Source organism: Equus przewalskii, chromosome 25, assembly GCF_037783145.1.
Source record: "Equus przewalskii isolate Varuska chromosome 25, EquPr2, whole genome shotgun sequence".
Classification (NCBI taxonomy): domain Eukaryota; kingdom Metazoa; phylum Chordata; class Mammalia; order Perissodactyla; family Equidae; genus Equus; species Equus przewalskii.
Window position 1 is genome coordinate 19,130,129 of NC_091855.1, and position 16,234 is coordinate 19,146,362.

Sequence of the window (16,234 nt, forward strand, 5' to 3'; positions counted from 1 at the left end):
AAGCACGCAAAGGCAAGAGCTTTCAACTTTATGCCAATTGCAGAAAAGGGGGCTGCGGACGCAGGACGTATTAGCAAACGGGAATCCCGGGCCAGTTCTGGGAGGAGGGCGCCGGCCACGCAGGACTGGATGGGGCCGAGGACCATCCTCGTGCCCCGGAGCCTCTCCCGCCCCAGGCCGCAGCACTGCTCTCCTCGCCCGGCTCCCGACAGCGGGAGCGCGGCGTCCGGACGCCCGTGCGCGCCGCCCCGCGGAGGCTGCTGGCCTCACCCCGACCCGCTGCCCTCGGGAAAGTCCTCAACCGCCTCATCAAAAAATGTTTGGCCTGGGGAGTCCGCTGGATGAGCCATCCCCTACAGAAGCAGCGAGAGGCAGAAGCCAGGAGGTGGAGCAGAAAACCGAAAGGATCGGGGCAGCTTCCGGAGCGGTGAGGGGCTCGGCGGCGAGAGCAAGGCGAGGAAGGGGAGGACGCGCGGGCGAGACGCGAAACGCTGCAAAACTGGCGCGGGGCGGGCGGACGCGCAGGCAAGCGAGCCTCCTGAAGGGAGAGCGCCCCGACCGTCGCGCCGCCCGAGACGCCCGGCCTGCAGGACGCCGCGCCAACCCCCTGGGCCGACCCGCTCCGGCCTCCCCGCCCGCCCGCCCAGCCCGAGCCGGGCAGGCTCTGGCACAGCCGTCGCCGGCACACTCACCGCGCGCGCGCGCCCGCCACCCTGGCGCGGCCGAAGACCGCTCTCGGCTCGATCTCCGCCCCGCCCCCGCGGCCGGGGCCCCGCGCGCTGGCATCGGGGCTACGTCACGGGCGCGTGCGCTCTCCGCGCGCCCGCAACGGCCCTCGGGGAACGTTACACTCTTGGCGTTCCGGTTTCCTTAGAGACGGAGCTGGGCCCGGGCAGCGGCGGAGACGCGACCACGACGGCGGGGTCCCCGGAGAAGCCAAGATGCCGTCAAAGGGAAAGGACAAAAGGAAAGGGAAGAGTAAAGGCAAAGAGAAGAAGTAAGGAGGAGCCGCTCTGGGGTCCCCTCTCCCCGGGCCCCGCCTCCGGAGATTTGGGTGGGGGCCGGCGGGACGCAGGGCGCCGAGAGGGGTGGCTGGCTAACCGGCGCCCTCCCGCCGGCCCTCTTGGATCCTTCTGTGACCGTCTTCTCGGTCTCCCAGCTTCTGAAAAGGACAGCTCTTGTTGTTCAGAAATTCCCAAAGGCATGCCAAACCGTGCTGCTTCTACTGAGACAAGAGAGTGTGAGATTTGGGACCCTGAAATAATTTAGACACTGCCCCTGCTTGTGTGTGATGCACTAACGACGGAGGCGGACGAGTTCCCAAATAGAAATAACGCAAGACCGGAGGAAACAGGTGCTGCTGGAGGGACGAAGAACTGAGGATGAGGAGGAAGAGTTAGTTCTGACGCCAGAAGTGGAGGTCAGGAGAACATTTCCTGGGATGCTGGAGGTCCTCTAGACCTGCGCTGTCCCATAGGGTAGTGACCAGCCGTGTGGCTGTTAAAATGAAATAAAATTTAAAAACCAGATCCTCGGGGATACTAGCCATATTTCGTATGCACAGTAGGCACATGTGGTGACTGTATTGGGCAGCCTAGATATAGAACATTTCCAGCGTCACAGAAAGTTCTGTTGGATAACACTGCCCTAGGACAGTGGTTCCTCCACCAGGGGTGATTCTGGCTCCCAGGGGACATTTGGCAATACCTGGAGACATTTTTGGTTGTCACATCTAGCGATGTGTGCTACTGCCATCTAGTGGGTGGAGACCAAAGATACTGTTAAACGTCCTCCAATGCAGAGGACAAGCCCCACTTCCACCCCAAAGAAAGAATGATTTGGCTTAGAAGGTCAGTAGTGCCAGGGTTGGGAAACCCTGCTCGAGACTATAAGCCTCTCTAGAATAGGCACTAAGCATTATTCACCATATCTCCAGCACCTAGCTGAGAGCCTGGATCATAGCAGACACTTACTATTTGTTAAATAAACACGTTAAGGTGTCTGTTTGTGTATGCTTCAACTTGGATCTTCTCTTTTTTCCACAAGAACTGTGCTCTCGGTTCATTCTCTTTTGCCCCTAGCCTGAGAGATGTCTGCTATGTGGTTGAGATGATCCATCTAGAGAATCTCTGGGTGATTGAAATAGTTCCTTAAACCTTTGCAGGGATTTCTTTTAGTTCAAAGGAAACCCTAAAGGATTTGACCAAATTGGGTAATTGTTCAGGTTTCCTGAAACTGATGAGAACTGAAGTGAGTGTTGCTCAAGCACTTTGCAGGCTTGGAGTTGTTGCTAGATTGCCGCTAGACCTATTGGGTGGCCCTAGTGGTTCCTAGACACGTTGGAGTTATACATGGTGTCCAACAATACTATATATGGGACCACAAGGGAATCCTCCAAACTGGTAAACTTTATAAAGTAACTATTTAAGAGAGTAATATGCGCTCGGTACAAAGTTTGGGAAACGTGGAAAGGCAAAGGAGAAAACAAAAATCACCTGTAATCCCATCATCCAAAGATAACCACTACTATCATTTTTGAGATATACTTTTTTTCTTTATAAAGCGGTAGTCCAATGTACATATTTATTTGTAGCTTTTTTCTCTCATGTATTAATTAATATAAGTATTCTGCTATAGTGCATTTTTTTTTTTCAAATAACCACATAGTTAGTCTAGCACTTTTTACAAGTGCCAAGGGCTTATCACATTCCGGGAACTCACTAGCATGTCTTTTCTATTTTTGACCCACATCTACAGTACACATGTCAACAATGAGGAACATTGAGGGTAACAGATCTTATTCCTTGGACTTTCCACGATTCTTAATTTGGGAAAACCTGTTTTGTTTTTGCAGTCAGTATTAGTGGTCCTCCTATAAGAAATACTATCTGAGTTCTTTTTTTTTCTTTTTTTTAGAGATTGGCACCTGGGCTAACATCTGTTTCCAATTTCCTTTTTTTTTTCCTTCTTTTCCCCCAAACCCTCCAGTACATAGTTATATATTCTAGTTGTAGGTCCTTCTGGCTCTGCTATGTGTGCCACCTCAGCATGGCTTGATGAGCGGTGCTAGGTCCACCCCAGGATCCAAACCATTGAGACGCTGGGCTGCCAAAGTGAAGCGTGCCAGCTTAACCACTCGATCGCAGGGCCAGCCCCCTGTCTCATTTCTCGCATCAAAGACTCTGAGCAGTTTAGACCTGATACCTTCAGGGAGCAATTAGATGATTGTAGCAAGGCAGTCTAGCACTAGTGCCTAAGTCATGCTGGAAACGAAAGTCAACAGCTATAACAGGCTTGGGGGTTGAGGATGCTACTGGCTTTAATTTGAAGAGAAAAAAAGGTGACAGTGGGACGGTAAAGGGATTGAGAACCAGGAGTTGGGGGTAGAGGATGGAGGGTGACAGTATAGAAAGGTCCACACATACATATGTGTAAAAATACATAGAATTCAAATATAGGTGAAGTTTTCTTAGTTATCTAAATATTTATATACTCAGTGCCTACTATATATAAGGGATACTGTTAATGCTCATGCAATAAATCTTTATTTTGAAAAATCTCTATCACTTTAATCTTAGAAGCTGTCTTTTATTATTATTATTTTTAAATTTCCTCTCCGCCTCTGTATAAATGACTATGGTTTCTCAGCCATCCTTGAAGCCTGGTGCATTGTGGTACCAATTGATAAAGTGTTTAACATACTTGCCCTAGTGACTTATCTTTTGTCTAAGGCCTAGCCAAAAAAAACCCCAAAAAAACCTAAAACAAAAACAAAACTGTGGTTGGGATGGGTGGAAGATTACAGAACTATGGACTTATACTTGCACTATGAATGTATCAGCATGCAGAAGGGGAACTAAGGTAATAGATTTGCGCTGGGGAGAGCCAAGGTCTAAAACTGAGTAAGTAGGAATAGAAAAGACAGTTCAGATGTGAGAGAATCACAGAAGTAAATGAAAAGTTGTAAGAGCTTTATGAAATGAATTTGCCTTACTATGCCTTTCTTCTTTGTTTTTCCAGTCCTTTAGAGTTATGCTCCAAAGCTCCTCTCTTCTAGGAAGAGGCACCTACTTAACTCCCTTATCAAGTAAATAATTATTTCTTATCGACTCATTCATCCAACCATATTTGCTCATGTGTGCCAGGCAATACCAAGCAAAACAAACAATAATAGGTGTAATACTAATATTGCAGAGAAATAGTTATATTCTGTCAATGTCCTCTTGCCATGCAGGAAGCCAGTAAAAACTGATGAATCTGTGGTGGACAGAGCCAAGGCCAATGCCTCTCTTTGGGAGGCCAGGCTGGAAGTCACAGAACTCTCTAGGATGGAGTACCGTGATACTTCCCAGAGATTGGCAAAAAGTAATGAGGACTTAAAGAAACGTCAGTACAAAATGGAGAAAGACACAATGTCTGTATTAAGCTACCTGAAGAAGCAGGATCAAGAGAAAGATAATATGGTAGGTAGGTAGAAACCGTCCTGAGCCACAATTTCTACCTCTGTGTTATACTGGTGTGGTTATACATTTCGGGGATTTTAATTCCTTGGAATCTTACCACATAGTTAAGACATTTCAGTTGACCTTAACTCTCCTTGAAGCAGGATGCAATTTTAGAATGGCTTTACTGTCAGAATTGGCTCTTTCATATTTTCAGTTCTTGTCCAATGTTTTGCTGTCTGATCATAGGGAACATTATGATCCATTTTATTTTAAGGACAATAGCATGGTATATGATCTATATATTTTTGATATTGATAAATACTTAGTTTTAGTGATTTGTAAAGCAATTCATTGATAATCCATGGTTACATGATTATGAACCCAGCAAGTTGAATCTTGAATTTATCTTACTGTACCTTATTGTATCTTGTTTAAGTGTTGAGAGTAAAGCTGTCATTATAGATCTGAAAGAAAAAGGGAAGGGAACTAACGTTTTGAAGCTTCTATTTTGTGCCAGATACTATGCTAGGTGCTTTACCTCTGTTATCTCATTTTCTCCTTTTAATAACCCCATGTAGCTACAGTGTTGTCATTCCCATTTTTTATTATTTGTTTATGTGTTTGCTTCAGTACACATATGAACTAATACTAGAATGATGCACAGCATGGTTTCAACCTAAGGAGGACATGCAAATTCATGATTCATTCCGTAATTTTTTTCAAATGCTACCTTTTCAGTGAGACCCTTCCTCACTATCTTCTTTAAAATTAAAATCATCTCTCGTTTTATTTTCTTTGTAATATTTATTACCTTCTGTCATACTGTATCCATGTTACTTATATATTTATTGTCTCTTCTCCTAATTAGAAGGAAACCTCACAAAAGTAAAGAATTTTGGGGATTTTTTAAAATTGTTGTTAAGTGCTATATCTCCAGCACCTAATATGGGCCTGGCACTTGTTAAAATATTTTTGCATGCGTGAATGAATGGCTCATGAGTGTACTGATGCTTTGAAAAAGTTAACAGCAATCAAAACTAAGTTCAAGACTTAGAGGCAGAGCAAAATGGCAGGGTGAGCTGACCCGGGATTCTCTCCCCCCAAAATACAACAAAAGATTGGAAGAACTGAATTTCAGAGAATAAACATAATGCCAGCTCGTTAGAGACCTACAATACCAAGAAAGCGGAGATCATAAACCTTGCTTACACCCTCAGAGGCGCTGGAACGGTAGGAGAGAATACTGCTCCCTCCCCTAGAGTCTGCGATCGCTGTGGCGCGGGTGGGGAAGGAGCGGGAGAGGGGCTGCGTGACCGGGGGATCATCCAGGACTCCTGCCGCTGATTCAGTGGAGACCCACTGACGGGGGGAAGCTTCCGTCCGTGGGGACTCCCATAAATCAAGGGCCTTGGGAGACCAGAGAACAGAACCGATCTGAACCCAGACTGGCACGTGTGAGTAACAGCCCCTCCCCCCTACCCCCCGCCGGGCAAAGCCAGTGGGCGCAGCCATCTTGCCCCAAGGCGGAGAGCTCATAACACGCGACTCTCGACCCCCATCTAGTGGCGACAGGCTGTAACTGCAACTGAATTCTACCACCATGAGAAAATCCGCTCCTCTACCATCCAGCAATTTATAAAAGCTGCAGACCAGAAGGAAAACAATAAAAACATAGAATTAAGTCCTGAGGACTTGGAATTAGGTAAACTAAGTGATAATGAATTCAGAGCAGCTATAATCAAAAAACTCAATGAGGTAGAGAGAAAGATAGAGAAACAAGCCGAGTTCTGGAGTTACTTCACAAAAGAGATTGAAATCATAAAGAAGAATCAAACAGAATTACTTGAGATGAAAAACACAATGGACCAGATAAAACAGAATATGGATTCCCTGAATGCCCGTGTAGACAACATAGAGGAGAAAATTAGCATAATCGAAGATAGACAGGCTGAATGGCGCCAGACAGAGGAGGAAAGAGAACTAAGAATTAAAAAAAATGAGGAAAATCTCCAAGAGATAATGGATTCAATGAGGAGTAAGAACATAAGGATCATAGGAATTCCCGAGAATATGGAAAAGGAAAATGGAGCAGAAAGTGTGCTTAATGAAATCATTGAAGAGAACTTCCCAAATCTAGGGATCGATGGAGAAATGTGTGTAGAGGAGGGTTTTAGATCTCCTAGATTTGTCAATGTAAAAAGAGCTACCCCACGGCACATAGTAGTAAAGTTGGCAAAAAGGAAAGATAAGGAAAGAATACTCAGGGAAGTAAGAAAAAAAAAGAGAATAACCTATAAAGGAGCCCCTATCAAACTGTCAGCGGATTTCTCTATAGAAACCCTACAAGCTAGGAGAGAATGGAGTGACATATTCAAACCTTTAAAGGATAAAAATCTTCAGCCAAGAATACTCTATCCTGCAAGAATTTTCTTCAGATATGAGGGAGAAATTAAATATTTTCCAGACAAACAAAAGTTAAGGGAATTTGTAACTAAAAGCCCTCCATTACAAGAAATCCTCAAGAAGGCTCTCATACCTGAAAAAAGAAAAAAGGGAGAAAGGGGACACAATCCACAGACTAGGGAGACCAATGGATAGAACCAGAACAGGATAGCAAATATTCAATTATAGCATTAGGGTAAAGGTAAGGAAACTACCAAAACAAGGACGATCTTAGCACTCTACCAATGAATAAGACGAGTTGGAATAAAAAATGAAAATAATTATTTAGGAGGGGAAGAGCAAAGGGTCTAAATCAGTATTGGTCAAGTAAGTAAGAGACCACCAGAGAATAGACTATATTATACACGAGATTCTAAATACAAACTTCAAGGTAGACACTAAAAATAAAGTACGAAACAGAGTCACAAATCATAAATAAGGAAAAATCTAAGAAACCCAGCATAAGAAATTGCAGTATTAAATGGGTAGTCTAAAGCAAACAGGAAAAGAAATGCAGGAAAACAAGATAATGAGCGACAGATTAACAGCACTAAGTCCACATGCATCAATAATCACTCTCAATGTGAACGGATTGAACTCTCCAATAAAAAGACACAGAGTGGCAAAATGGATTAAAGAACATAAGCCAACAATTTGTTGCCTCCAGGAAACACACCTCAGCCCCAAGGACAAACACAGACTCAGGGTGAAGGGTTGGTGGACAATACTTCAAGCAAATAGCAAGGAAAAAAAGGCAGGTGTTGCAATTCTCATATCAGACCAAGTGGATTTCAAAATAAGACAGGTAAAGAGAGACACAGAGGGAAAATATATAATGATCAAAGGGACACTTCATCGAGAAGAAATAACGCTTATAAATATCTATGCACCCAACACAGGAGCACCAAGATTCATAAAGCAACTATTAACAGACCTAAAGGAAGATGTTAAAAACAACACAATAATAGTAGGGGACCTCAACACCCCACTCACATCAATGGACAGATCATCCAGACAGAAAATCAACAAGGAAACAGTGGAGCTAAATGAAAAACTAAAACAATTGGACTTAATAGACATATATAGATCGCTTCACCCTGAAAAAGCTGAATCCACATTCTTCTCAAGTGCACATGGAACATTCTCTAGGATAGACCATATGTTGGGAAACAAGGTGAGCCTCTACAAATTTAAGAAAATTGAAATAATAACAAGCATCTTCTCAGATCATAGTGCTATAAGGCTAGAAATTAATTACAAGAAAAAAGCTGAGAAAGGCACAAAGATGTGGAGACTAAACAACACACTACGGAGCAAGCAATGGCTCATTGAAGAAATAAAAAAATACCTGGAAACAAATGAAAATGATAGCATGCCATACCAACTCATATGGGATGCAGCAAAAGCTGTATTAAGAGGAAAATTCATCACAGTACAGGCACATCTTAACAAACAAGAAAAATCCCAAATAAGCAACCTTAAAGCACACCTAACTGAACTAGAGAAAAAAGAACAAATAAAGCCCAAAGTCAGCAGAAGGAGAGAAATAATAAAAATCAGAGCAGAAATAAATACTATTGAAACGAAAAAGGCAGTAGAAAGGATCAATGAGACAAAGAGCTAGTTTTTTGAGAAGATAAATAAAATTGACAAACCACTAGCCAGACTTACAAAGAAAAAAAGGGAGAAAGCTCAAATGAACAAAATCAGAAATGAGCGAGGAGAAATAACAACAGACTCTGCAGAAATACAACAGATTATAAGAGAATACTACAAAAAACTATATGCCAACAGAATGGATAACCTAGAGGAAATGGATAAATTCTTGGACTCCTACAATCTCCCAAAGCTCACTCAAGAAGAGGCAGACAATTTGAACAGACCAATCACAAGGAAAGAGATTGAAACAGCAATCAAAAACATCCCAAAGAATAAAGCCCCAGGACCAGATGGCTTTCCTGGGGCATTCTACCAAACTTTCAGAGAGGATTTAATACTTGTCCTTTTCAAGCTATTCCAAAAAATTAGGGGAGATGGAACACTTCTAACACATTCTATGAGGCCAACATCATGCTGATACCAAAACCTGACAAGGACACCATGAAAAAAGAGAACTACAGGCCAATATCACTGATGAACATAGATGCAAAAATTCTAAACAAAATTTTGGCAACCAGAATTCAGCAATTCATCAAAAGAATCATACATCATGATCAGGTGGGATTCATACCAGGGACACAGGGATGGTTCAACATCTGCAAATCAATCAACGTGATACACCACATCAACAAACTGAGGAATAAAAACCACATGATCATCTCAATAGATGCAGAGAAAGCATTTGACAAGATCCAACAGCCGTTTATGATAAAAACTCTGAACAAAATGGGCATAGAAGGAAACTACCTCAGCATAATAAAGGCCATATACGACCAACCCATAGCCAACATCATACTCAATGGGCAAAAACTGAGCGCCATCCCCCTGAAAACAGGAACGAGACAAGGATGCCCTCTATCACCACTCTTATTTAACATAGTACTGGAGGTCCTGGCCAGAGCAATCAGGCAAGAAAAAGGAATAAAAGGAATCCAAATAGGGAGGGAAGAAGTGAAACTCTCACTGTTTGCAGATGACATGATCTTATATATAGAAAACCCCAAAGAATCCATTGGAAAACTGTTAGAAGTAATCAACAACTACAGCAGAGTTGCAGGGTATAAAATCAATTTGCATAAATCAGTAGCATTTGTATACTCCAGTAATGAACCAACAGAAAAAGAACTCAAGAATACAATACCATTCACAATCGCAACAAAAAGAATAAAATACCTTGGGGTAAATTTAACTAAGGAAGTGAGGGACCTATATAATGAAAATTACAAGGCCTTTCTGAGAGAATTGGATGACGACATAAGGAGATGGAAAGACATTCCATGTACATGGATTGGAAGAATAAACATAGTTAAAATGTTCGTTCTACCTAAAGCAATCTACAAATTCAACGCCATCCCAATCAGAATCCCAATGACATTCTTTACAGAATTAGAACAAAGAATCCTAAAATTCATATGGGGCAACAAAAGACCCCGAAGTGCTAAAGCAATCCTGAGAAAAAAGAACAAAACAGGAGGCATCACAATCCCTGACTTCAAAACATACTACAAAGCTACAGTAATCAAAACAGCATGGTACTGGTACAAAAACAGGTGCACAGATCAATGGAACAGAATTGAAAGCCCAGAAATAAAACCACACATCTATGGACAGCTTATCTTCGACAAAGGAGCTGAGGGCATACAATGGAGAAAAGAAAGTCTTTTCAACAAATGGTGCTGGGAAAACTGGAAAGCCACATGTAAAAGAATGAAAATTGACCATTCTTTTTCACCATTCACCAAAATAAACTCAAAATGGATCAAAGACCTAAAGGTGAGACCTGAAACCATAAGGCTTCTGGAAGAAAACGTAGGCAGTACACTCTTTGACATCAGTATTAAAAGGATCTTTTCGCACATCATGCCTTCTCAGAGAAGGGAAACAATAGAAAGAATAAACAAATGGGACTTCATCAGATTAAAGAGCTTCTTCAAGGCAAATGAAAACAGGATTGAAACAAAAAAACAACCCACTAACTGGGAAAAAATATTTGCAAGTCATATAGCTGACAAAGGCTTAATATCCATAATATATAAAGAACTCTCGCAACTCAACAACAAAACATCAAACAACCCAATCAAAAAATGGGCTGGAGACATGAACAGACATTTCTCCAAAGAAGATATACGGATGGCCAATAGGCACATGAAAAGATGCTCATCATCGCTGATCATCAGGGAAATGCAAATCAAAACTACACTAAGATATCACCTTACACCCGTTAGAATGACAAAAATATCTAAAACTAATAGCAACAAATGTTGGAGAGGTTGCGGAGAAAAAGGAACCCTCATACACTGCTGGTGGGAATGCAAATTGGTGCAGCCACTATGGAAAACAGTATGGAGATTCCTCAAAAAATTAAAAATAGAACTACCATACGATCCAGCCATCCCACTACTGGGTATTTATCCAACGAGCTTGAAGTCAGCAATCCCAAAAGTCCTGTGCACCCCAATGTTTATTGCAGCACTGTTTACAATAGCCAAGACGTGGAAGCAACCTAAGTGTCCAGCAACAGACGAATGGATAAAGATGTGGTACATATATACAATGGAATACTACTCAGCTGCAAAACGAAACAAAATCATTCCATTTGCAATAATATGGATGGACCTTGAGAGAATTGTGTTAAGTGAAATAAGCCAGTGAGAGAAGGATAATCTGTGTATGACTCCACTCATATGAGGAATTTAAAACTATGGACCAAGAACAGTTTAGTGGATACCAGGGGAAAGGTGGGGTGGGGGGTGGGCACAAAGGGTGAAGTGGTGCACCTACAACATGACTGACAAACATTAATGTACAACTGAAATTTCACAAGATTGTAACCTATCAATAACTCAATAAAAAAAGAGAATAAAAAAACTAAGTTCAAGATAATATTGAAAGCATGTTAGAGAAATCAAACAACTGAATGTTTGTGTACATTTTATATATTTTATTAAAGTGTAGTTTTTTGTGCATTGATGTTGTTTTTTTACCTTCTTTGGTAGGCAACTTCCATTTTTAAAATTACTCTGAATGGTAGGCATTATCAAAATTGTCTTCTATAAAGTATTATTCTAAAGTAAGTTTTTATGCCAGCCATACAAATAATTTTCAAAATTCATGACAGAAGCTTTGTGGCCTGCATTAGGTAATTGATATTGTCTGCCTTTATTGGTATCACTTGTATTTCCTGATTTTCATCTGCCTCCATATATCAAAGGCCTGCATCTGACTGCAGCAAATGCATAATTTCTCACAGTCATGGATGCCCATTAAAACTAAAGAAACTACTTTGAAAGGAAGAAGTAGATTCAGTATATCCTGGTTAACTAGCTCTCCTATTTTGTTATTCATTCTGCTGTATCCTAGAAATGTATTATTTTCTTAAACTTTAAACTATTTATAGTCTTATTTTATGTTAATTATAGAAATATAAGAAATTAAATGTGTTTTGAAAACTGTTATATCGTGAGCAAAAGTAGGAGATTTTCCTTAAGTGTGTTTTTGTTCACTCTTTGTTTTGTTTTCAGTCTTTGTTCAATCAATCACAAAGTAAATCTCGTTATATTTCACACCTGTCCTACATGACTTAGGACTGTCTCAATTTATTTTTTAGAAATTTTAAGTTTTCCTTAAACTAGTCTAAGATGATGTTTACAAAAATATTTTGCTTTGTATTCTTTGATTCTACAACCACATCAAGGAGTTTTTAGTTTAAAAAGCTACTTAGGTTTCCTACTAAAACACAGCAGCATCCTTGGAGATTGCTTCCAAGACTGGGGCAGGGAAAGTAAAAGATGAACCTGGAATATCTTACTGTGCCAGAAAGTAAGTAAAAAAGTTAAAAGGAGAGAGCGGCTAGCTTGAAAGGGCTCCCACTGCCAAAATCTGGGACAATCACAATAAATAATAACAGCAATAGATTTTAACCCATTAAATAAAATAAGTCCATGAGTGCACACTGCTAACAAATAAATACATACGTTAATAAGGGAGAAGGGAAAGCTTTTCTTTACAGTGGAATGCAGTAAATTATTAAATTTCCAAGGAATGATAGAGTTAGAAAAGTCATCATTTGGCATCATCATGATAATTGATTCAGTCAAGAATCATGAGTGGATGCTAAAACTCGTGGGTGCAAGTTTGATGAGCCGAAGGATATTTGCATAGTTTCAAAATACCTTCCCACAAATTACTTAGTAATTACAAAAGGAGAAATCGTAACTTTAAGTGGAGAAACCTGGGAGACACAATCTTAACCAATTGATTAAAATCAATCACCTCATGGTGTGTTGCGCTGAAAAGGATCATCATCACTTAGGCAGTGTATCCCTGCCAAAAATGCATAACCTGAATCTACTCATGCAGAAACAGCAGACACACCCAACCGTGGCTGGTATTCTTCAAAAATGTTGATATCATAAAAGACAAAGACTGTTCTAGAAAAAACAATGTAAAAAAAATCTATATCATATGTGTGTGTGTGTATATATATATATATATATATATATTTAGATAGATCTTTCCACATATACATGCACCACCTAATGACATTTCAGTCAATGATGGACTGCGTATACCAGAGTGGTCCCATAAGATTAGTACCATATAGCCTATGTGTGTAGTAGGTATGTAGGTATGTAGTAGGCTATACCATCTAGGTTTGTGTAAGTACTGTAGGGGGGAAATAATTGTCATCTACCCTTCTAGGTTCTTCTGGCTAGTCTAAAAATTAAATTGACATGAGACAGATTAACAGGAGAAAAACAAAAGTTTAATAACATGTATATGTGGAAGAAACCCAAGAAAACCAAGTAACTCGCCAAAATGCCCAAAGCCCTCACCTTAAATACCATCCTCAGCTAAAGACAAAAGAGCTTAGGGGTGGGGAGAGTCAGGGACTTTAAAGGGAAGGAGGGCAATTCACAGGTAGGTGAAAGGGAACAAATGTTTGGAAAATAAGTGGCGACACAGAAACAGAAGAATACAGAGGAGAGCCTAACAAACGCTTTTCTAGGTTTCTCCCTGCCTACCAGTTAGGTCACATACTAGAGTGATAGCTCGCTTCCTGAGACAGGTTTTTTTTAACTGAATTCTTTTAGGCAGTTAAGGGGGAGGTAACAAGAAAAACTTTCCGAGTCTTCTGTTTCTTTAAAATAGCCTAAAATAATCCTCATATTAAAGAGACATGTTTTGGGGTGGCAAATTTTGTTCCCTTTCAGTACACTCAGATATTTGCACAATGGCAAAATCACCTAAAGATGCATTTCTCAGAACATGTCCCTGTCATTAAACAATGCATGACTGTACATAGAGAGAGGGAAAGCAAATGTGGCAAAATTGAGTGAAGCTCATATGAGAACTCTTTGTACTCTTCTTGAAGCTTTTTTTGTGTGTGTGAGGAAGATTGGCCCTGAGCTAACATCTATTGCCAATATTCCTCTTTTTGCTTAAGGAAGATTGTCACTGAGCTAACATCTGTGCCAGTTTTCTATTTTGTATGTGGGATGCCACCACAGCATGGCTTGATGAGCTGTGTGTAGGTCCACACCCGGGATCCAAACCTGTGAACCCTGGACTGCCAGAGTGGAGTACACGAACTTAACCACTACACGACTGGCTGGCCCTTTAAACTTTTCTTTAAAAAAGTTACCCAGATAAGAGAAATGCAAATCAAAACTACAGTGAGATATCACTTCACATCCATTAAGATGGCTACTATCAGAAAAACAGAAATAGCAAGTGTTGGAGAGGATGCAGAGAAATTGGAACACTTGTGCATTGTTGGTGGAAATGTAAAATGGTGTAGCCATTATGGAAAACAGTATGAGGTTCTTCAAAAAATTAAAAATAGAATTACCATGTGATCCAGGAATCTCACTTTGGGGTATATTTCCAGTAGAATTTGTTTGTTTATTTTTATTTTTTTGCTGAGGAATATTATCCCTGAGCTAACATCTGTGCCAATCTTCCTCCACTTTATGTGTGGGTTGCCACCACAGCATGGCTGACAAGTATAGATCTATGCCCAGGATGTGAACCCACAACCCTGGGCTGCCTAAGTGGAGCGTGCCAAACTTAACCACTGTGTCACAAGGCTGGCTTCTCCAATAGAATTTAAAGCAGGATCTTGAAGAGATATTTGAACACCTATGTTTGTTGAAATATTATTCACATAGCCAAGAGGTGGAAGCCACCCAAATGTCCATTGATGGGTGAATGGGTAAATAAAATGTGGTATATATGTGAAAGGAATATTATGTAGCCTTTAAAAAGAAGGAAATCCTCTCACATGCTACAACATGGATGAATCTCAAGGATATTTTGCTAAGTGAAAAAAGCCAGTTACAAAAGGACAAATGCTATATGATTCTACTCATACAAAGCATCTAAAATAATTAAAATCGTAGAAACAGAAAGTAGAAGAGTGGTTGCCAAGGACTGGGAGTAGGTAGGAGAAGGAATTAGTGTTTTATGAATATAAAGTTTCAGTTTTGCAAGATGAAAGTTATAGATCTGTTGCACAACAATGTGAACATACTTACTACTGAACTGTACCCTTAAAAATGGTTAAGATGGTAAATTTAATGTTGTGTTACCCAGGTAATTCTGATGGTAGCCAGGTTTTGGAACCTGGCAATAAAAGGGTTAAGAGTATGGAGTATCTCCCCTCTTGTCCTCTTCTCACCTTACTCCACCTCTCCAACCCCAGTGGTTTTAATATCATGTGAAAATTAGGCTACTTAATAAAGGTAGGAGAGAGAGCAATTTCTTTACCTTCCTGACTCTGTATTTCTGTCTTCTACAGATTGAAAAACTGAAGCAGCAATTGAATGAAACAAAGGAAAAAGCCCAAGAGGAGAAGGAAAAACTGGTGAGTATCTATGTGCACTAATACTCCACTTACTGGGTGGTCAGGTTTCTGGCAAGCTCATGTTTTAAGACACAATGAGAGGGGCCGGCCTCGTGGCTGGGTGGTTGACTTTGGTGGCCCAGGGTTTCACTGCTTCAGATCCTGCGAGCAGACCTAGTACCACTCATCAAGCCATGCTGAGGCAGCGTCCCACATACCACAACTAGAAGCACCTACAACTAGAATATACAACTAGGTACTGGGGGGCTTCGGGGAGAAAGATAAAAAGAAAAAAGATTGGCAACAGATGTTAGCTCAGGTGCCAATCTTAAAAAAAAAAGAAAAAGAAACAATGAGAATAGGTGAATAGGTCCTATGAGCAGCTCAGCAACCTTAAAGCTCGTTCGCTTGATTGTATAGAAGCTCAAAAATAACATAAAAATATGTTATTTTAGAAAATCATCTGGTATTAGTGGTCCTTACTGATCCTGAGTTTGTCATTCTTGCTAGGACTTTTCAGTGGACAGAGTTAGGAAATACATATATTTTTAAAGATTGAAATATACCATAAAATATATCATGAGCCCATACTAATACTTCCAATTCAGATGCAGGAATACAAGGTTTTTACTTAACTTTATCTATGTCTTCTTTCTCCCTCACTAAAAATCCCGGTTCCTTTTTTTTTTTTTTTTTTAAGCAGGGAACGATTCACCCTGAGCTAACATCTGTTGCCAATCCTCCTCTTTTTGCTTGAGGAAGATTCACCCTGAGCTAATGATCTGTGCCAATCTTCCTCTGTTTTTCATATGTGAGTCACCACCTCAGCATGAGGACCAGTGAG

At 40.8% G+C, this 16,234-nt stretch overlaps 2 protein-coding genes across 28 annotated transcripts in view; one reads left to right on the forward strand and one right to left on the reverse strand.

Annotated features, from left to right (window-relative positions):
* Positions 1 to 827, reverse strand: part of ENTPD5 (ectonucleoside triphosphate diphosphohydrolase 5 (inactive)) — a 31,999-nt gene extending 31,172 nt beyond the window's left edge. For 3 of the 18 annotated variants that reach the window (XM_070593865.1, XM_008534813.2, XM_070593867.1), the window contains exon 1: positions 693 to 827. The gene's annotated coding sequence lies outside the window, so the exon portion shown is untranslated. The other 15 variants (XM_070593873.1, XM_008534821.2, XM_070593872.1 and 12 more) reach the window with 11 other exon arrangements.
* The window catches only part of BBOF1 (basal body orientation factor 1), a 62,672-nt gene continuing 47,259 nt past the window's right edge, over positions 822 to 16,234 (forward strand). For 6 of the 10 annotated variants that reach the window (XM_070593851.1, XM_070593854.1, XM_070593856.1 and 3 more), the window contains exons 1-3: positions 865 to 997; positions 4,235 to 4,463; positions 15,346 to 15,411. In XM_070593851.1, the coding sequence (XP_070449952.1) occupies positions 942 to 997; positions 4,235 to 4,463; positions 15,346 to 15,411 (351 nt within the window). In that variant the 5' untranslated portion in view covers positions 865 to 941. Of the gene's footprint in view, positions 998 to 1,159; positions 1,421 to 4,234; positions 4,464 to 15,345; positions 15,412 to 16,234 lie in introns of those variants that run through there. The other 4 variants (XM_070593857.1, XM_070593859.1, XM_070593860.1 and 1 more) reach the window with 2 other exon arrangements.